The 20,113-nt window shown below is 58.2% G+C and overlaps 1 protein-coding gene across 1 annotated transcript in view; it reads left to right on the forward strand.

The window, feature by feature from the left end:
* The window catches only part of LOC116820746 (glycerol-3-phosphate acyltransferase 2, mitochondrial-like), a 34,221-nt gene that overhangs the window by 11,516 nt on the left and 2,592 nt on the right, over positions 1 to 20,113 (forward strand). The window contains 13 exon segments of the mRNA XM_075062004.1: positions 3,443 to 3,542; positions 5,272 to 5,408; positions 5,683 to 5,782; positions 7,228 to 7,437; positions 8,519 to 8,629; positions 9,331 to 9,416; positions 10,848 to 10,966; positions 16,783 to 16,853; positions 17,315 to 17,580; positions 18,184 to 18,237; positions 18,239 to 18,321; positions 18,534 to 18,607; positions 19,111 to 19,239. Coding sequence (XP_074918105.1) covers positions 3,443 to 3,542; positions 5,272 to 5,408; positions 5,683 to 5,782; positions 7,228 to 7,437; positions 8,519 to 8,629; positions 9,331 to 9,416; positions 10,848 to 10,966; positions 16,783 to 16,853; positions 17,315 to 17,580; positions 18,184 to 18,237; positions 18,239 to 18,321; positions 18,534 to 18,607; positions 19,111 to 19,239 — 1,540 coding nt within the window.

Raw genomic sequence — 20,113 nt, forward strand, 5'->3', positions numbered from 1 at the left:
AAAGGGCTGGGGGGTCAGGGGATGCAGGTCAGGACTGAGGGGTACCGGTAGAGCTGGTGAGGGAGGGGAGCTCAGGGCTGGGGGATCAGGGGATGCAGGTCAGGATTGAGGGGTTCTGGCAGAGCTGTGCGTGAAGCAGCTCAGGGCTGGAGGGAGCAGGGTGGGCTGTGGTCGGACCTGAGAGGCGTTAGCAGAATTGCAGGTGGGTTGGGATGGAGGGGCATTGGCCGAGCTTCATGGGGAAGCCCGTACAGCACCTCCGTAGCCCCATCCCCTTTTAACGAGTGCTAACGTTTCCCACTGGAAGTGAACATCAAAGACTTCACCTAAATGAAAAGGTGAACTTTTTTTTTTTTGATTGTTGAGAAATTGGCAGATAAAGTTTCCATTGAGGCCTAATTGCTTCTCTGATTGAGCTGTAATAAAAGAACCTTTCTGAACAGTCTGAGTATTTAAAGTGGGGAAATTGCCCAAGGGATAAAAGCATTTAGAGACTTCTGGTAAACATCACACAGGAGCTCGGGGGTGGGGATGGGGGAGATGGGCTCTGGGTTTGCACGCTGGGCTTGTTTTATTTTTATTGTATTTTTTTGCCTAGTCACGCAGGGGCATTAATTTTTTTGTTGCAAACAGAGCTCCTGTTTATTCATTTACTTTGTGAGAGCTTAAAGACGTGGGTTGAACATTGAAATGTGATGATAATGCCTAGCTCATGTAGCGCTTTTCGTCTGAGGATCTCAAAGCACTTCACAAAGGTGGGTCAGTGCCATTAGCCCTGTTGTACAGATGGGGAAACCGAGGCACAGAGGGGGACCTGACTTGCCCGAGCTCACCCAGCATGCCAGGGGCAGAGCGAGGAATTGGACCCAGGTGGAGTGAGACCCAGTTTAGTGCTCTAACCACTAGACAACACTGCATTTGATTTAAATCTCACTCTTAGGGTTGATTTTTCACACCCCTGAAGTTAAGCCGACTTAATTTCCTCGTGTAGACAGGACCTGAGATGCAGCAAGTCTGCATTTTGAGTCCTCTGTCATTGAGTCACTTGGGTAAGTCGTTTAACCTCTCCTTACTTCCATTCCCCATCTGGAAAATGGAGAGTGTAATAGTGTCAGCACTGCAAACCCCAGAAAAACCACAACATTAAAAAAAAATATTGAGGTGGGGGGACTCTTCTTTTGGCTTCTGAGCCACTAGTCTGTGCTGGCGGCCTATTTTCATGCTTGTCTACCTCTACAACAAGGACTGGAAACTTTTGCTCAATCAAAGAAGCTGAGATTCTTATGCATTCCCATGACTCTGGAAGCTGGAGCTTTAAAAAACTCCAGGGAGGTGGAAGAGCTATCGAAGCTCAAGGACCGTGTTTGGCCCAAGAGCGAATGTGGATAAACTGACCATGAAGAAATGTAGGCTGGAAATGAGAGGAAGGTTTCCTAACCACCAACAAGAGTAGTGGGGGGAGAGGAGGAAAACAAGCCGAACTAGTTCTAAAATGGACCTCGATACATTGATAAATGGGATGACATGCTGGGTGGCCTGCGATACCACAGGACTGCTCCCAATGACCTCGGAGGTCCCTTCTGCTCCTAGGTTCCTAATATGCCAGTTATTGCAATACTTGCGGTAAAAGCACAAGAGCTGGCAACGCCATGCTTCTCTCTCGTGTGTATGTGCAGTGCCTGGCACCATGGGGTCGTGTGGAGAACGAATGGGTGCAACTGTATAGCGTTGATTTCAGTGGGGGTCTGGACCCCAGAGTGCCAGGCCGGATGGAGTTGAACTAGGATGAGTTTCCCAGCAGTCCTCCTGTGTACCACGCGTTTGAACGGTTGCCCTGGCACCGGCTTATGTTCTGGGTCAGGCCTGGAGGGGGCTTGTTTAAATTCTCAGGCTTCTGTGAAATGAGTCGGGAGGTTCTCAGCCCAGTCCCCACCATGGGCAAGCGGCAGGGAGGAGCGAGTGAATTCCCAGCCCTAGAGGTGGTGAGCGTGTGCCGCTCGGTGGGGAACGCAGCGGGGAGACGGGGAATTGAAATCCCTAGGACCAATGGTGACTGACAGTGATGCCCGCCCATGTGATGTGCGGCATCGTACCATAGCTCCTTGGGGCAAATGTCCGAGGCCATAGGCGGCAGGTTATATACATTTGCAGTGCTCGGGCTCCAGGAATATTCAGGGCCGGGTGCCCTGCTCCAGCAGTATTTGGAGCTGGGTCTGTCCCCCGGCCCTGCCTGGATTGGGCCCTGGCCCCCCGCAGGCCTCCCCCCCACCCCGCCGCATCTGTGCCTGGAGCAGGTCACAGCCCCCGCCTGCCACCTCTCCCCTTGCGCGTCCCCCCTGCCACACTGCTCCCTGCCTGACAGAGAGCAGCGCGCGCCTCTTCCCTGCCTGCTTGGGCTCCTGACAGAACTGCTGTCTGCTCCCCCAGGGACCTAATGCCCATCACCCGCTAATGGCAAGGCAGGCTGCCCTTACCCTGCCCTTCTGCCCTAGCCCTGAGCCTCTCCAACACCCCAAACCCCTCATCCCCCCACACCTTAATCCTCTGCTCCAGCCCTGAGCCCTCATCCCCCCACAGCCTAATGTTCTGCCTCAGCTCTGAGCCTCCCGCGCTGCATGACCCCCTCATCCACTGCCCCAACGCTCATCCCTCCACACCCTAATCCTCTGCCCCAGCCCTGAGCCCCGCCCCCACAGCATGAACCCTCTTCCTCAGCCCCAGTCCTCATCCCTCCACACCCTAATCCTCTGCCCCAGCCCTGAGCCCCCCCCCGCAGCATGAACCCCTCGTCCTCAGCCCCACAGCCCTCACCCCTGCACTCCCTCCTATCCCCAAATTCCCTCCCAGAGCATGCACTCCCACTCCGTCCCAAAGCCTGAACCCTTCACCCCCTCCTGCACACCCACCCCCTGCCCCAGCCTGGAGCCTGCACCGAGCACCCAAACTCTATCCCAAAGTCTGCACCCTGCACTCCTCCTGCACCCTAATCCCCAGCCCAGGACTTGCACCCCAGACCTCCCCCCCGCCAAATCCCTCCCAGAACCTTAGGCAGGTGGGGGCAGAGTTTGGGGGGTGGAGTTGCGGGGGCGGGTTCTGAGCATCACCAAAATTTCTACAAACTTGCCACCCATGTCAGAGGCTGATGATTAGAAGATGCCAGTAAAGTTTAGAAAGTAGAGTGTATAAAGGTGTGATTCCACCCCTCCTAGCGTAGGATGCAGAGACTGGGGATGGACACTCTGTGATGGGAAATGAGGTTGGTGAGGGGCCCAAAGCAGGATTGCCCCACTTGGAGAAAGGTGGAGGGAGATACGAACGTGTCCACTGAGAGTTATACGGGCTGGTGGTCCTTTCAAGGCGAAAGGCCGGGCGATCGAGCAGGAGGCGAGAGCCTTGGTACGTGGATGGGATATCAGTGAGCCTTTCTTTCCCTCTCCCCCAGGCTCTGCAGCTGGGCTCTGCTCAGACTCCTCAACTGCATGTTCCTCAATGTGCTGCTCCACAAAGGGCAGCTGGAGATGGTGCGCCGGGCAGCTCAGACGGTGAGGAGCAGTGGGGGGGCTGAGATGGCTCTGCCAAGAGCCCTGTTCCTCGTGTTATCTGCCTAAGGCACTTGGGCAAGTCCCGTCACCCTAGTGTCTGAGCTCCCGTAATGCCTTTATTCTCATGCATGGGGTGCAGGGCGGGGCTGATATCACCATTGTACAGGTGGGAAACGGAGGCAGCGAGCGGCTAAGAGATTTGCCCAGGGTCACACTGGAGTCTGTGGCAGAGCAGGGATTGGAACCCTAGCCACCAGACCATCCTTCCACTTCCTCCTTAGGCAGGGCTCCTGACAACACTCAGTTACCCTGGCACCTTCGCACTGATGCTTGTGGTCACCACGTAGGGGGCTCAGCACAGGGCGCAGAGCTGGGTCTCATTCCCAACGCTGCCTGAATCCTTGTGCAGCCTGGAGGCAAATTGCTTAGGGTCACATTTTCAGCAGGGCCTAACTGCCTTAGGAGCCTAAATCCCAGTCAATGGGGCTTAAGTCCCTGAGTCACTCGGCCCTTTTGATCTCAAGCTGGCAGTAGTTGCGTGCCTTGGTCCCTGAGCGCCCCCTGCCAGGCTTAGGTGAAGGCGCGTTACAGATCTGCCCCCAGCCTTGGCCCTGGGCTGGGAAGGGCGCCGTGGCCGATGGTGGAGGCTAGGGGCTGGTGCAGGGCCAGAGGCGGAACTGCACTGAGGCTGAGGACAGGGCCAGGCGCAGGGCCAGAAGCCGGGGACTTGGCTGGGGGCTGGACCAGATCAGAGCTGGGGGCAGGGAGGGGCTGGGTGGCACTCCCTCCCCACCACTTGTGGGGACTAGCCCGGGCACCCCTGCATCCCCCGGATGTTCCTCTATGCCCCCCTAGGGGGGCAAACCCTATAGTTTGGGGACCTCTGCAATAACGGGTGTGGCAGGGGCTTGGTGTCCAAGTGGACAGAGCCACTCTGCTGTTTGCAGAGTGCTCGGAGAGCTCCTCCGCAGGCACGGTATGCGGTTTGCTCACAGAGCCGCACATCTGGTTCCTTGGGGCATCAAGCTCCGTTGTGTGCCTCCACCAGAGGCCTTTCCAGCTGTCGTCTAGAGCATGGGACTTGTCTCCGGTCACCATGGCCCAATTTTCTATTTAAGGATCTGATCAAATGCTCATTGAAGTGGATGGAAAAATCCCTGTGGGCTTTGGATTGGGCCCCAGGTGTCCGGTGACTTGCCAGGGGGCTGTGTGGAGAGCAATGCCCAGGATCCTGTAGGGATGTGCAGTATATTGTCTGCAGTGGGTCCCCCTTTGTACACATTTCTCAGCCAGCATGGCGTGGCGTGCAGGTCCCTCTGTAGTGTGGATGTGGGCTCTGATGTGGGTTTAAACCCAAATCCCCCTCCCGTCCACGCACACGCTTTTCCACCGCTGCTGGGTCCCTGGCCCGTTTCCGGTAGTAGGGCGTGTCCTGCCGCACCTGGGGGTACTGGTAGGCTAAGAGCGCTTCTGCACAAGCCTTATGGGGCAGATGGACAGGTTCTGCCACGTTACACCATGAACCCAGCCCTGGAGTGGCCACAGCTGGCCAGGGGCTAAGAGAACCCTGGGAAACGCTCCTGGAAATGCCTGTCCTGTCAGTGCACTGCCAGTGTGGCCGGGCTTGCCCGGTGGATACTCCTCGGCGAGCATGGGAGGCCTGGGCTCGCCTGTGCTGGTACGCAGCCTTAGCTGCACCCCGCATACCCCCGTCATTTTCTCCTTGCAGCCTGACGTCCCACTGGTTTTCCTCTCGACTTGTAAGTCCCAGCTGGATGGGCTGCTGCTCCCCTTTCTCCTGTTTTCCCAGGGCCTGGGGGTGCCCCGAGTGACCTGGGAATACCAGAACTTTACCCCAAGCCTCAGGTAAGGCTTAGAGCCGGGGTTACGGGCATCTGTCTTCTGCGTGGCCGGCTCCCTGAGCTGTGCGGCTCCCCTGTTTCTCTCCTCATCTGCCCGTTACTTTCATTCTTCTGGCCTCTCCCTCGGAACCTTTCTCCCGCCAGGGGACCACGGGCAAAGGGGCTGGGAGGGAGAGGTGGCCATCCTGTCTCCCAGGGAGGCCCAGGCAGGATTGGGTGGTTTGAGAGGGTGAGGGCGCTGGGCTCTCTGCAGTGTCCGTGTCTGTTTTTGCCTGCAGGGCCGTGCTGAGCCAGCTGGGAGGGGTTTTCCTGCCTCCTGGAGCAGAGCACGCGCCGGATGGTGAACGGGGCATGCTCTCCAGGGCCGTCCTCGCCTCGGTAAGTGGGGGAGGGGCAGGAGTTCGTGCAGCTGAGCTGTGAGCCAAAGGGTGGCGTGGGACCCTACTCTGGGGGAGAGTGGGAACGTGGTGAAAGCCTTAGCCAGTGGTTTGAGACTCCTAAAGCACTTGGTTAAGGATTTCATAGCTGACTAGAAGACTTAGACACTCTGCTCCCATTCCTGTCAGTTGGAGCTTGGTGTATGGCTCAGTCCCCTCCCCAGCTTTGCAGATGCCAGCTGTTGGAGGGGGGGGGTATAGATCAGAACGACTCCTGCCCTGCTTAGATGGACCCTCCGCATGGACGGAGCACAGGTCTGGTAGCCAGGGCCTTCCTGGGTTTCAGTCTCGTTCATTTGATGAGCACTGTCCGGGCACTTAGCTTAGTTCCACCTCTGCCACTGACTCACTGTGGGACCTGGGCCGAGTTGCTGCCCTTGCCTCGGTTTCTCCACCTGCTCAATGGGGAGGATGCGGGAATTGTGTGTGTGAGCCCCAGCATTGTTATTTTGGAAGGTTGTTGGGGGCTTATCCAGGAACCCTGCTCCTTTGTGAAAAACTGCAGCGGGCCCCCCAGAATAGTGAGCAGCCCAGTGGTTCGGGTGCTCAGCTGGATGGGGGAGACCCAAGTTCAAACCCCCAAGCTGAATTGGGCCGAGCAGGGATTTGAACCTGCCATGCTCATGCCCTGGGCCATTGGCTATTCCAGGATCTCGTTCTGGCTTTTCACAAAACGACATCTGAAGCTCTTGCTTGGGTCCTGACACGGAACGGAGTCTCTAGACCCCGGTTGGTTTATTCCCTGCTAAATTCCCTAGGATTTATGTGTAAGAAGGCAGGGCCAATCCAATGCCCGCTTTGCTCAGTGCGAGTCTTTCCATTGACTCGATCGCACTCTGGCACCTTCGTGGAACGTGGCCAGACCTTTGGGCATTGCGAAGATTTTTCGGTCGCTCATGCAGGGCTCTGCGGGCATCAGTCTTGGATCTTGTCCAGGCAGATTTAGGGCCTGGTTCTGGCTAAGAGCCACGAGGGGGGCTGCCCGAGCGGTAGAGCCTGGTGGAACACCATGCTTCTGTGGGGTGGAGAGAGGACGTCGCGGGAGGAAATTGGACCTGGATCTCAGGAAGCGCTCCCTGGCTGTGAGATCTGTCAGGCTGTGGGATTATCCCCCTGGGGGAAGGGTCCGGGATTGGTGGAGCTGAGAAGGAGGGTGGGATGTGATTGGCTGGGGAAAATGTAAGGAATGAGTGTGGGCAGCAGAGGTGAACCAGATGGGGCCACCTGGGGTGGTGACGGGAGCAGACAATTTTAGGGAGTAACCACCACTTCTCTGCTGCCTGGCTGCAGGGGGTTGGGGGAGGAGAATATTCCCTGGGCTTAGGGTGAAGGGGAGCTTGACTGCACCCTGTCTCCGATCCCATGAGGTTCCTCTCCCGCCCACAGTACATCGAGGAGCTGCTGAAGAGCCGGCAGCACCTGGTGATCTTCCTGGAGGATCCCGTCTCTGGTGGGCCCCGGCTCTCTGCCCCTGGCGGGGAGTGGCTGGCTCTGGTGCTGGGTGCTGTCCGTGCTGGAGCCATCTCGGATGTGATGTTGGTGCCCGTGGGCATCGCCTACGACCTGGCCCCCAGTGCATCCCACAGGGGGCTCTCGGTAAGAACCACTGGCTATTAAGGGGAGTTGTGGCCAGAGCAGAGCAGCCGGGAGCCAGGACTGCTGGGTTCCGTTCCTCGCCAAGGGAGGGGAGTGGGGTCTAGTGGTTAGAACGGGGCTGGGAGCTGAGATTCCTGGGTCGTGTTCCTGGCTTTAGTGGGGGGTGGGTCTGGCATAGACACTGACAGTTCTACCCTACACTCACCCCCTTTCCCTTGACTTGGGTACATGCTCTGCACCTTGCAGGGGATCCTCCCGAGAAACCCGCCTTCTCCCACCCTCCTGATCGAGGCACCCCACTTGTGGCCATACCTAACCCACTGTCCTGGGCACGCATCCCTGCTCTAGTCTCTGTCCTGAACCAGATCTCACCCCTCGGCTTCTGCCTCTCTGGTCTGACTGGGCTATTCCCAACAATCCAGCTCCTCTCTTCGGACACTGGGCACCCAGGGCAGTCGATCTCTCCAGGTCACCAGCCTCATCTCTCATTTTTATTTTTATTTTTATTTTTTTATTTTTTGCCTGCTCCCTGCTTCCAGTATTGGCTGACTGACTGCTGGCTCTGGGAACCAGGCCACATGCCTTTCCCAAAGTTCTGGAGAGGGACACGTCCCAAACCTTTGGAAGCCGAGGGCTCTGGTAGCCAGGACTTTCAGTTCTGCAGAGCACCTGAGATCCACACCCGGGAGCTCCCGTGGAGCTTCCAAACTGAGCAGGGGTGCGGGCACAGGGCAGCTCCCCTCCTGCAGAGCCGGGTCATTTCGCATGGGCACCCTGCAGAAGCAAAACTTCTCTCCCTGCAACCTTGAGATGCAGAAAATTGGCATGACACTGTGAGGGTTGTTCATTCAGGCCCCCTGATCCAACTCTCCCTGCGGGGTCAGGTGTTGACTTGTTCTGCCCCTGGAGAACAACGTCCTGAAGACGCTTTGCCTGTCCCCATGTAGCCTCCTGCACCACCACCTGCAGCTCTGCAGTGGAGCGGGCCTGTTCCTCTACCAAGCTAATGTGCCCTCTGACTGATATATAGTGATAACCACCACCAGCGCCCAATTAACAGACTGCTCTTCTGCTCTCCTAGGGCTCAGCTCAGCCTTTGGGTCTCTGGTCCTGTCTCCTGGCTGTTTACCGAGCCCTGGGCCGGGAGTTTGGCTGTGTCCGGATGGACTTTGCACAGCCTTTCTCCTTGCAGGTATTGGGCAGCCTTCTAGGGGCTTAGCCTAGGACTTCTGCCTGTTCCGGGCCTGGGGATTTGGCGATTCCTGGCTAGATCTCGGGGAATCTAGTGGCGCAAGATTCTTGGGTGTCATGATCTTGGTGGAATTTGGGGACTAGGGGGATGTCTCCGCTGCAGGTTTGAGCGAACAATTAAACAGTCCCGCAGCCAGAGCCCTGCAGCGCTCCAGTGATGTTTTGAGCATGCAGCTCGAGCCAAGCTAGTGCCAGCTGCTGTGTAGACGTGCCCCAAGTGGCTTGGGATGATTGGCCAGTTGTGCCATGGGGAAACTGGTCGTCTTGTGTTTGGGGATTGGCCTGAATATATGGGATCCAAGGAGCTGGTGGGGGCCCCACTGAGTTTGTAGTTAGGGATCGGGCAGATGGAGGCCTGGGGAATCCGTTGCCTCACTGGCATGGCTTGGAATTAGCTGGATGGGCCACATAGGGTACACCTACACTACGCCTGCGGCTGGCCTGTGCCAAGCGACCTGTCTCACGAGGCTCAGGCTGCGGGGCTGTTTAATTGCAGTGTATACGTCCAGGCTTGGGCTGCAGCATGGGGGCTCCTTTAGCCCCACTGCTGCTGATCGGCCTGCAATGGCCTTGGGAGCCTTTGGCCTCCTGGTGTCTAGCGGGGCCAGTAGCAATTGACTGGGTCGTGTTCCTTGATCCCAGGAGTACACAGCAAACAGCCTCTTCAGACAGAGCTGCTCGCAGAAGTCCCTGGATGAGCTACTTCTGCCCGTCATCCTCGGCAAAAGGTAGCCCCAACCCAGATCCCGAGCGGGGCAGAGGGGCAAGGAGAGCTGGGGCCATGGGTCAGAGAAGACCGCAAGGAAGGGGCTGCAGAAAGATCCTCCGGGTGCACCAGGCGTGTCATGAACCCCTAGATTCCCAGCCCATGTAGCCGACACTGCTCCAGCTTCCACTAGCAAAGCCCTGCCGGGACCCTGTGCTCTGAGCTAGGCCAGGATGCCTGCTCTACTGCTGAGCGGTGTCTCTTGTCTGCTGGGGTGACTGACCCTGGCTGTCGGTTTCAGCAGGAGCTCAGCTTGGGCCCAGATGCTCCAGAAGCAAGGGCTTTGGTGACAGAACATGGCATGGCTGGTCATGGCAAAACCCACCTGCCCTTCAGCAGGGGGGCCACAGGCTGGTTGGGCTGTGGGCACCGAGCTCCCCTCTGCCCCCTAGAGGTGGATCCGAGAGACTAAACCTCAAGCTTCAGGGGCTAAGCCAGACTCTACATCAGCGGTGGGCAAACTTTTTGGCCTGAGGGCCGCATCAGGTTTTGTAAATTGTATGGAGAGCCGGTTAGGGGAGGAGGGTCATGGCTCAGCCCCCACCTCCTATCTGCCCCCCACTGGACCTCCACCACCCCATCCAGCCCCTCCTCTCATTCCTGACGGCCCCCCTGCCCCATCCAACTACCTCTTCTCCCTGTCCCCTCACTGCCCCCGGAACCCCTGCTGCCCCATCCAACCCCCCCATTCCTTCCTGACTGCCCCCTGGAATCCCTGCCCTCATTCAACCCCCTGTTCCCCCCTGACCCCTATACACACCCCTGCCCCCTGACCACCCCCTGAATTCGCCTGCCCTCTATCCAACCTCCCCGCGCCGTGCCCCCTTATCGCGCTGCCTGGAGCATCGGTGGCTGGCGGCGCTGGAACCGGGTCACGGTACCGCCATCGCCACCACGCAGCACAGAGCACTGGGTCAGGCCTCAGGAGCTCACAGCCCCACTGCCCAGAGCATTGCGCTGGTGGCGGGATGAATGAGCTGAGGCTGCGGGGGAGGGGGGAACAGCAAGGGAGGGGCTGGAGGCAAGCCCCCCAGGCCAGGAGCTCAGAGGCAGGGCAGGATGGTCACGCGGGCCGTAGTTTGCCCACCACTGCTCTACATACTCAGGTTTAGGGGATCTGCTTCTGAAGACTGGCCACTGCCAGGGGCAGGAGCCGGGCCTTGGTCCAGATTGGCAGTTCTCTTCCTAGCTCGGGCTTGAACCATGGCGGGTGCACCTGGGGGGAGCGTGCGCTGCCACCGCCCATGCTGTGCCGTGTAGCTGGAAGAATTGAGCCTCTGGGGCTTCCACCGAACCTGAGTTCACTGCCCGGGTGTTTGCGTCTCTCCTGTCAGCTGGCGCCTGTAGCTGTTAAGAGCTACCCGGTCTCACCCTTGTCATCCCGTTTCCGCAGCCCCGACCTGCTGGACTGGGAGAAGTCAGAGGAGTGGTACCCGGGCCTTGGAGCAGCCACGGAGCTGAAGGCAGACGAGCGAAGGCTGGTGGGCAGACTTGGCCTGCACTCCCTGAGCGGTAGGCGCTAGCTCTGCGCTGATCTCCTGGGCGGCTGAATTTGGGGAGGAGGAGGAGTGGGGAGCCCCTTTCCCCCCCACGGTCTCTGCCTCTTTCCACCAAGCTGTTGAGCTAAATAACTGAACATGTCCTGCGTGAGCTGGGAGCCGACGGGTCTGCTCAGCATGGTTCTCTGGCAGAAAAGAGGCTGGAGTGAGATTCTTGTAACCCCCTTGTTGGGTCTGCCGCTGGTTGTACACAGTGCGTGTCCTGCCTCCACTGGCGTGAGTGTCAGGGTCTGGCTCAGCGAAGCAAGGGGGCTCATTGGGAGCAGGCGCGTGTACGAGAACAGCCACAGGCTGGCGTGCTCCAGGGGCAAATGGAGACTGGCCATGGGCACAGGTCCTGCCCTCAGCAGCAGGAGGTTTGTGTACCAGGCCCTGTACTTGCTGGGGGAGGAATGGGAGAGGCCAAGGAGACACCCTGTGGGGAGACTTGCTCCACACTCCCCATTTAGACCTCAGCAAGGAGCAGGGCCCCTGTGCTCCAGCTGCCCTGGATGGGACCAAGGCCTCTGAGGGAGACCCAGGTACCTAGAGAGACAGTCCTGGAGCCTTCAGGCTGCATTGCCCCTGCTGGAGGGGGCCTGTCTCAGTGTGACCAGGAATTTGGTGGGGTTCAGTGGAACCCCCCTGCATGACAGGTGGGATTTGTAAGCTCCATGCAGGGCCAGACCTCCTCTCAGCTGCACTGTGGATTTACACCAGTTGGAGGTCAAAATCCGGCCCACAGATCCCTCCAGGGCAGCCGTTAACGTAACTAGGAGAGAGGCTGAGCCGGATTCCCAGCTCCTCCCCTTTCTCCATTGTTCTGCTGTTGTGAGGCCTTGTTTGCTGCAGCCGTTGCTGGGGCGGGAGGCGGATCTGTACCTGGTATGGCTGTTCAGAGAGGAGAACCGCACGGATCTGAGTCACAGACTTCAGGAGGAGCGGCCCAGCTGGGGGGATCCCGCTACCGCCTATAAAGGCACAGTGACAGGACAAGCGCACCGGCCTCCCCATGAATGCAGCCATAGTTCTGGCCTAGATTGTGTGAGCTCCTTGGGGCAGAGGCCTTCCTTGCACAACGTCTGTACAGCATGTGGCTCAGAGGGGCCCTGATCCCAGACTGGGGCCTCTCCCAGAAGTCCCGTGGAAGCACATTAGCAGGAACGTCCCAGCGCTCCCAGGGCTGGAGTGCTGAGAACGTCGGATCCTTGCCAGCCCGGCGTCCAGCGGGCGAGTGCCCGAAGGATTTCAGAGCCAGCTGATCCCTTCTGATCTGCATCTCCCATGTCTTTCCTATCCCTGGACTTGGGCTCCATCATTTCCTTCCGTGTCTAGGCTCCATGGCGAGAGACTCTCCAGCAGCTGGGTCCAAAAGCAGATCCCTGTGAAAGGAGGAGAGGCGTGATGGGCTGTGGGAGCGCTCTGTGGCAGGACTGGCTGCCTGGCTGGGCAGGCAGCTTCCTTGCGGGGGCTGGGGTGGGCTGACCCCGAATCAGAAGCAGAGGGGCCTTCTCAGAGCATTTCCGTGGGTGACTGGCCTTGTCTTATCAGTCCAGCCTGCCGTTGGGTGACCATGGGCGAGTCACTGCACCGACCGATGGAAAGCGCTAGGTAAGGGCTAGGTATTGAATCACTTGGACAGCCAGGGACTCAGCACTCCTCGATCTAGCTGCACGAACTCTAGATCTCTTGGATCACTCTGAGAACTTCCTCTGCCCTATTCCCAGCTCTGACCTAGGCGGCTTTCAGAGCTCGAACGCACGGCTCATCGCTCTTGTGATGGTAGGGAGTGGAAGATCTTACCCTGCGCTGAGACTGGGAGAGAGGGTGGGCTGAGCTAGCGCGTGGGAATTAAAACGAGCTTTTCCTTCCCAGCACAAAGCCTGTGAGAAGGGAAGGGTCGTTGTCCCCCTGCCGAGTTTCTAGGTCTGGTTTTCAGACCTGCTGAGCTACTGTCTAGTCTGAGAAACAAGTGATGAGTGGCAGAGAGGGGATTTAAACCCAGATATCCTGGCTCCCATTCCATACCCTTCACCGCAAGACCATCCTTTTTCTCACCCACCAAGAATTAACTTGATTCTCTACGTTCAGCTAGAGAGCAGAAGCCGAAAAGTTCCTCCGAGGTAGGCTAGGGAAAACAATAGGCTTGTTAAATTGCCATCCCGGTCGCCTGGTTACATAAAGGCTGCGTTTCACGTGTCGCGCTTGTGGTTCAGTTTATCATTCTCTCCTGTGGTGGATGTGACTTTCCAATTATCCATCATTTGAGTCCAATGCTCCGCACGAGCTAATGCACCGAGTGTGTGACTGCTCGTGGAGAGCAGCCGACTCCACCGGACATGAGAGCCCAAACAACAACGCGAAAGAAAGGCAGAGCCGCTGCAAAACAGAGTCACGCCTTGATCGATTTCTTCTGCTGTGCGGAGAAGTGCCCGCAGCAAATCAGTCCTCCGTAGGGCTCAGTTCTGCCAGGTTAGCTCTGGTCGCACGGGAAATTTTCAGTGGAATTCCAATGATTTTTTTTTACCCCCTCCCTTTCTCCAAACAGTTGTTCTCTTGCTGTATCCGCTTCATAGCAATGAAGGAGCGATATCACCCCTCAGTGCTGAACTGCTTGGGGAGGATAACGGCATGATTTGGTTGTAGATCGCAATGCCACCAGATGCCACTGAGGCCAAGAGACGAGGATTGGATACTTTCCTAGCTAATGAACAACATCCGAGCACACACGTTTCTGTAAAAACCCCCATGCTTCAGGGTGCAGATCAGACTCTCATGGACAGAGGTCAGGAAGAAGCTTCCCCTCTGGGCAGGTTGTTCCATCAGTGTCTACTGGGGGCGTTCGTGCTCTTTCCTCTGAAGCAGCTGGTTCTGGTTTCTCTCAGAATGGCTGGCGCCCTGCACTGATTCATTCTGGTAATTCCTAGGTTAGCTGCTGCTGCTCCCATGAGAGATTCCTTTTTTCTTTTTTTTTTTAAACTCTGGTTGGGTGGCTCTACACTAGGAGCCACAGTGTTTTTTTGTTCCAGATTCACCCCAGCATCCCCGTCACATCTCTGAGTCCTCCAAAAAGTGCTCTAGCAAAAGAAGCCCAAGGACGACAAGACATCCCGTCGCTGCTGTTTCTAAGGTTAAAAAACAAATAGGCAGAAGAGAAAAGCGCCTTTTCAGGCCTTTCTTCTTTATACAGCACAAGGGCCCAGATGCAATTTTTTCCCCTGTTGCAGGGGACCTTTAACGAGCACCGTGGTTTGGGCTCCATTAGCAGCAAATGTCACTTGTTGCCTAAAGGTTCTCATGCCAGTCTGTGCCCCTTTGATGGCTCGGATGGCTCAGGCACGGCCAGCTGGATCGGGGCTGACAAAATGACCTTCCCCATGGGTAGGCCTGACTTCTGAGACTTTCACCTGTGAACTTTGCCCTTTCAAGTCCCTCTTTGCAGGCAGGGATGCTCCGGCGCCGGGTTTAAATCTTTGACTCTCAGCCCCAGCTGCGGGAGCCCCTCACGTCTGTTGCCAGCTGCCTGTGCCGATGCACTTGCAGCGTGAGTGTTCAAGGCTGCGCTAGGCGGGCTGGTGACGCAGGGCTTTGAAGGGCTTTGAGATGCTCGCTCTTCGTTACAGCCACTGCAGCCTTTAGATGGTGGTATGGGGTAGTCCCTGCTCTCTGCTACATCTGCGGTAAATAGTCCGGATTCTGCTCCATGTTACACCCTCGGGCAGTCAGAGACAAGCACATGTTCTGCTCAGTTTGGTGCCTGCTGGAAACTGGGAGTGTGGAATTACTGGCTTTACACTGAGCTCCAGATCCGGCCTGTTCTTTCTTTCCTCTCTTTGAGTTACTCGCTTCCACCCCATTCCAAGCGAGGAAGCGTGGTCCAGTGGCAAGGATGCTATGCTGGGTTCAATTCTCTGTCCCACTGCAGAATCCAGGCGTAACCTTGAACAAGTCGTCTTAACGGCATTGAGGCCCTGAACTCCCCTTGGGCGCTCTGTGCTTGAGTTCCCTGTCCACACAGTGGAGGTAGCAGAGGATAAATGCACTTAGAGCTGCGAGGCACTCTCATCTCAGGGTGCTGGGAGGACGACAACTTTCAGGAGGCCGGTGTTTGTTTTCCTTCCATGGCGCAGTGAAATGGGAAGAGGTCAGAACACCTCTTGGGCTGGCCAGGTTTTGGATTCCTCCTCCCCCAGCTGGATGCGACGGAGGCCCTGCCCCTGGATTGCAAGCATTGCCAGCAGATCGAGGGACGTGATCATTCCCCTCTATTCGGCACTGGTGAGGCCACATCTGGAGTACTGTGTCCAGTTTTGGGCCTCCCACTACAGAAAGGATGTGGACAAATTGGAGAGGGTCAGCGGAGGGCAACGAAAATGATTAGGGGGCTGGGGCACATGACTTACAAGGAGAGGACTGGGTTATTTAGTCTACAGAAGAGAAATGAATGAGGAGGGATTTCCATAAGCTGCTTTCACACACCTGAAGGGGGTTCCAAAAGAATGGGCTGTTCTCAGTGGTGGCAGATGACAGAACAAGGAGCAATGGTCTCAAGTTGCAGTGGGAGAGGTCTAGGTTGGATATTAGGAAACACTATTTCACTAGGAGGGTGGTGAAGCACTGGAATGGGTTACCTAGAGGGCTGGTGGAATCTCCTTCCTTAGAGGTTTTTAAGGTCAGGCTTAACAAAGCCCTGGCTGGGATGATTTAGTTGGTGTTGGTCCTGCTTTGAGCAGGGGGTTGGACTAGATACCTCCTGAGGTCCCTTCCAACCCTAATCTTCTATGATTCTATCTCCCAACCATTCCTGTGGGACACCTTGTGCCTATTGAAAAGGACGCGGAGATGGCGCTCGAGACGCTGCATGGCCCTGTGTCCTGCATGTAGCATGTTCTGCCTGGCCTGACACGGCTTGTGATCCATGCTGATCCCTCTCTCGGCATTGGTCCCGCTGGGGAAGATGTGTTGCTCCATCTCTCTTGCTTCCGTTCTCTCCTTCCTAATGGGTTTCTTCTGTGATGGGCTGGGTTCTGCAGGGAAAGGGGATTGCAGGTCAGCTTTCCTCTTGAGTCTGCATTGGTGTCCATGAATGCCACCTGCTGAGGGAAATGGAACTTAGCTGCTCAGAACAACCTGGCAGCCTCTTCATCTGGAGGTCTCCGAGCCTTGCAGAGAAGAGTCAGTGTTACCTGCGTTTCACAGCTGGGGAAACTGAGGCACAGACCGGCCAGGCACCTTGCCCCAGGTCACGCAGAGAATCAACAGCAGAGCTGGGGACACCACCTAGCCCGTCCCAGATCAGTGCTGCATCTGCTGGGCTGCTCTCTCACCTCTCCTGTGCTCTGACCAATCGCCTGGCTCTCCCCATGTGGGATTCGTGCCGCATCTAGGGATGCGGTGGCTTTTTGGGGTGTGTGTCTAATGGGCCTGCAGTGGCTCAGCTGCAGGTGAGTGGGCCCAGGGATCCCCAGGGAAGGGTCTCTGGCCTGGGATGATCACAACCAGTCTGGCCTTAAAGTCAGGACTTTTTAATCCATCCATCTCCTTTGCCCTGCCTCCATCTCTGCTCCTACCGCAGCCCCGCTCAGGGTGAGGCCCATCCCACCCACGTACACTTCCTGGGGTCACAGAAATGTATTACAGCAGGGCTCGATCCTGCGAGGTGGTTGCTGGGCTCACCTGGAGCTGCTTGGGTCCTGCCTAAGGGACACCCCCACCCCCCGGGGATGAAGGAGAGCAGGGAGGGGACTGTGCGCCGAGGGGATAACAAGACGCTCTTTGATCCCCTTCCAGCCGGCGTCTCCTGCTCCACCGTCATGGCCGTGGCAATCATGTCTGCACTCTTACTGCACAAGCACCGTGAGGTAGGGGGAGGGCCCCGGGCTGGGAAGGAGTGGGAGGGGTCCTGAAGGCAGGTGTGGAAGGGAGCTGCTTGCTTTAGGGGGTGGTCTGAGTGATGAGGGGCAGGTTGGGGATGACCTGCTGGATAGTGGTTTCAAGGGCCCCCATGTTAAAGGAGAGGTGCCATCTGGATGATGATTTTAAGAGTTCCCCCTTTATGGAGTCACCTGCTGAATGGAAGTTTCTATTGACAGGGAGGAACGGGGATTTATGGTTTTCCTTTTGTGGGGTGAGTCCTCCTACCAGGAGATTTTCTGGCTCAGTGCTAGTTTGAGCTTCCTTTCCCTGGGGGAAGTGGATTATTTGTCTCCCTTTCTCTGTTGCCTGGGGGTGGAGGGGGGAGGGGGGCATGTCCTTCTGGCTGGTGGTTTCAGGTCTCCCCTCTACACACTTTTCTTTCTCTTCCCTCCTCCCACCCCGCCAGGGCGTCTTCCTGTCCCGGCTCATGTCCGACTTCTCCTGGCTGGTGGAGGAGACCCTGCTGCGAAACTGTGACGTGGGCTTCTCTGGGCGGCTGCGTGACCTGGTGCTCCATGCCCTCTCCCTATTGCGGGGCTGTGTCTCCCTGCACCACCTCTCGCGTGGGGACGTCTTGGTGGCCCCCAGGGAGACGGAGGTGGCGGTGAGGGAGCTGAGCTGGCACAGCGCCGCCCTGCTGCCCGTCTTCATGTGTGAGGCCGTGGGGGGTAAGTGACCCGGCCAGGAGCGGGGTCAGCAGAGAGGGGCTGCCCACATCTCCTGCACCGTGTGTATGCAGTTGAGGGGCAGGTGACCTGGCGGGCGTGGCTGTCATGGGCCCCTGCCACCGTAATGGGGGTTGGGGGGCAGATGACTGGGGGGTGGGGTGGGAATGCCCATGGACTCTCCGCAGCATGTGTGTGGGGTTGAGGACATGTGACTGGTGGAGGGGTCCCTATGGCTCCCCGCACCATGTGCATGGGTGGGGCAGGTGATCCGGGGGGTGGGCTGTCAATTGCCTTCGCACATGGATGGGGAGTTGGGGCAGTGACAGGAGACGGGCTGCCTATGCGCTGTGCAGTGTGTGTGGGGTTGGGGGTGGTGGGTGGGCTGGCCCATTGCTCCCCATCGTGGTGTGGTGTGGAGGTTGGGGGCAATGGCAGAGGGGCCTGCCAATTGCCCCCACGCCATGGGGGGGGTTGCTGGGCAGTGGCGGGACTCCCATTGCCCCCCCATGTGGGGGGTGGGGAGCAGGGGGGGGGTAGGGCTCCATGCCCCTCGCCATGTGTCGGGAGATTGGGGGCGAGAAGGAACCGGGCAGTGATGATGCCCGAGCCCCGCCGCGTGCGCCATCAATGCCCTGCTGGTGGAGATGCTGCCCTTCCTGAGCTGCCGAGCCCGCGGTCGTGGTGCTGAGCCAGGAGGCTGTCCGCAAGACCCTGATGCTGCTCCAGCTGCTGCCCAGAGACGCCTGTTGCTCCAGGTAGGGCCTGCTAGAGGCCGGGGGGGTGCCCTGCTGCCGCCGCCCCCGCCTGAGCCTAGGGGTTGGGGGAGCTGTCCTGGTTCCACAGGGAGCAGGCTCCATCGCATCACCCTCTTGAGGGCTCTCCCCCCTACTCTGTGTCCCGCTGGGCCGTCACGTGCTTTGCCGGGGGGGCGCGCTGACTCGTTTGTCTCTCCCACAGCCTGCCAGTCGGTCTCTTGCTACGGCCAGGAGGTGCTGGACAAGCTGATCAGTGTGGCTGCTGTCGTGGAGGAGGTAGGTGAAGGAGCAGCCATAATGTCCTGTGTCTGGGCGAGTCAGCCCCTAGCCTGTCGCTGCTGCCCACCTCGAGCATCCCACGGTATGGTCACCCGCTGTGCCTGCAGGGAATCCTCAGTGCTGGGAAAGGGTGACCCCAGAAACTATCCTTGGTGACATGGGGCTGATCGTCATGCCCCTGTCGGGGGCAATTCCCCCTGCAACGGCCACCCAGTTCGGTCTCCCCTGCCCTGCCCACCGAGGAGGAGGCTGGTTAGCCACTGGGGAGCCGTGGATTGAGAACGAACCACTGGCTGACTCTGAGGGGAAGATGTGTCCGGGCTCTGACTCAGGGATGGGGTCTGGAGGCAGCACCACCTTGGCAGGAGTGGGGAGCCCCAGGTCTCTCCCCACTCCCCCAGGGCGTGCATGCCGGGTGAGCTGCGCCCAGAGGATTGCCAGCCCCCAGCCACTCGGCGTTCCCAGCCCCGAGGGCTCAGGGCGGCCGGTTTCCCCCCTAGACCTCCAGTGAGCGGCTGGCCTGCGACACGGCCCGGAGGCGCTTCTCGCAGAAGCTGCTGTGGAAGATGGAGGACTTCAACGACAGTGACAGCGACTACGAGGAGGACACCGGCAAGCGCTGCTTCAAGGTACCGCCCTGCCCCAGCACCCCTCTCCACGTTGGCGGGGATCAGGCTGCCTGGTGCCAGCACTTCCTCCATCAGCTTCCTCCTGGGGGAGCAGGAGGCCTTTTCTCCTGCCTCGTGCCGGACCCGAGGGACCATCCTTCCTACCTGTCTCCAAGGAAGCCGCCTGCCCAGATGGTCATTGCATCTCGCAGCCTGTCCGAGAGTCGGTGGTAGAGCTGGGACTAGAACCCAGAAGTTCTGAATCCCAGTCCAGCCCTCCCCTTCCGACCATAACACTCCACTGCATCTCCCAGAGCCAGGGCTAGAACCCAGGAGTCCTGACTCCCAGTTTACCCCTCTGCTTTAACCACTAGGCCCCACTTCCCTTCCAGATGCCAAAATTGCTGTCCTCTCCCTGAGATGAAAATCGAACCCAGGAGTCCTGACTCCCTGTCACCTTCTCTAAGCTCAGTTCTCCCCCCTGGCCTGGGCTCTCCAGTCTCTGCGCCCCCGCATCCAGCTACCCCATGACACCCCTGCCCCTGCACAGGGGGCAAGGCCTCTCTGGGCTGTCAGTTCCCTGCTGCTGGGGGAACACGTTCTCCTTTTGGTCTGGTGGCACGTGGGAGGGGATCTGCCGCCCTCCCTCCCCAGCCCTATTGTAAGAGAACATCAAATTATCATATTAATTCCCACTTCTATTGTTTCCCCTGCGATCGCACACCGGAGCCCAGGTTCACAACCTGTCTCTTGAAAATGCCAGCTGCGTGGGCTGCTCCTCCAGACGGGAGCAGAGTTCTCTGTAATTCACCAGCGGGTGGGTGGGGCTGAGAACGGAGCCCTCTGAACTCGGCTCACTTGTGCACAGGCTGCGGGAGCCTGTTGCCAAGCGTCT

The sequence above is a fragment of the Chelonoidis abingdonii genome, chromosome 2 (assembly GCF_003597395.2).
Source record: "Chelonoidis abingdonii isolate Lonesome George chromosome 2, CheloAbing_2.0, whole genome shotgun sequence".
NCBI classification, from domain to species: Eukaryota; Metazoa; Chordata; order Testudines; family Testudinidae; genus Chelonoidis; species Chelonoidis abingdonii.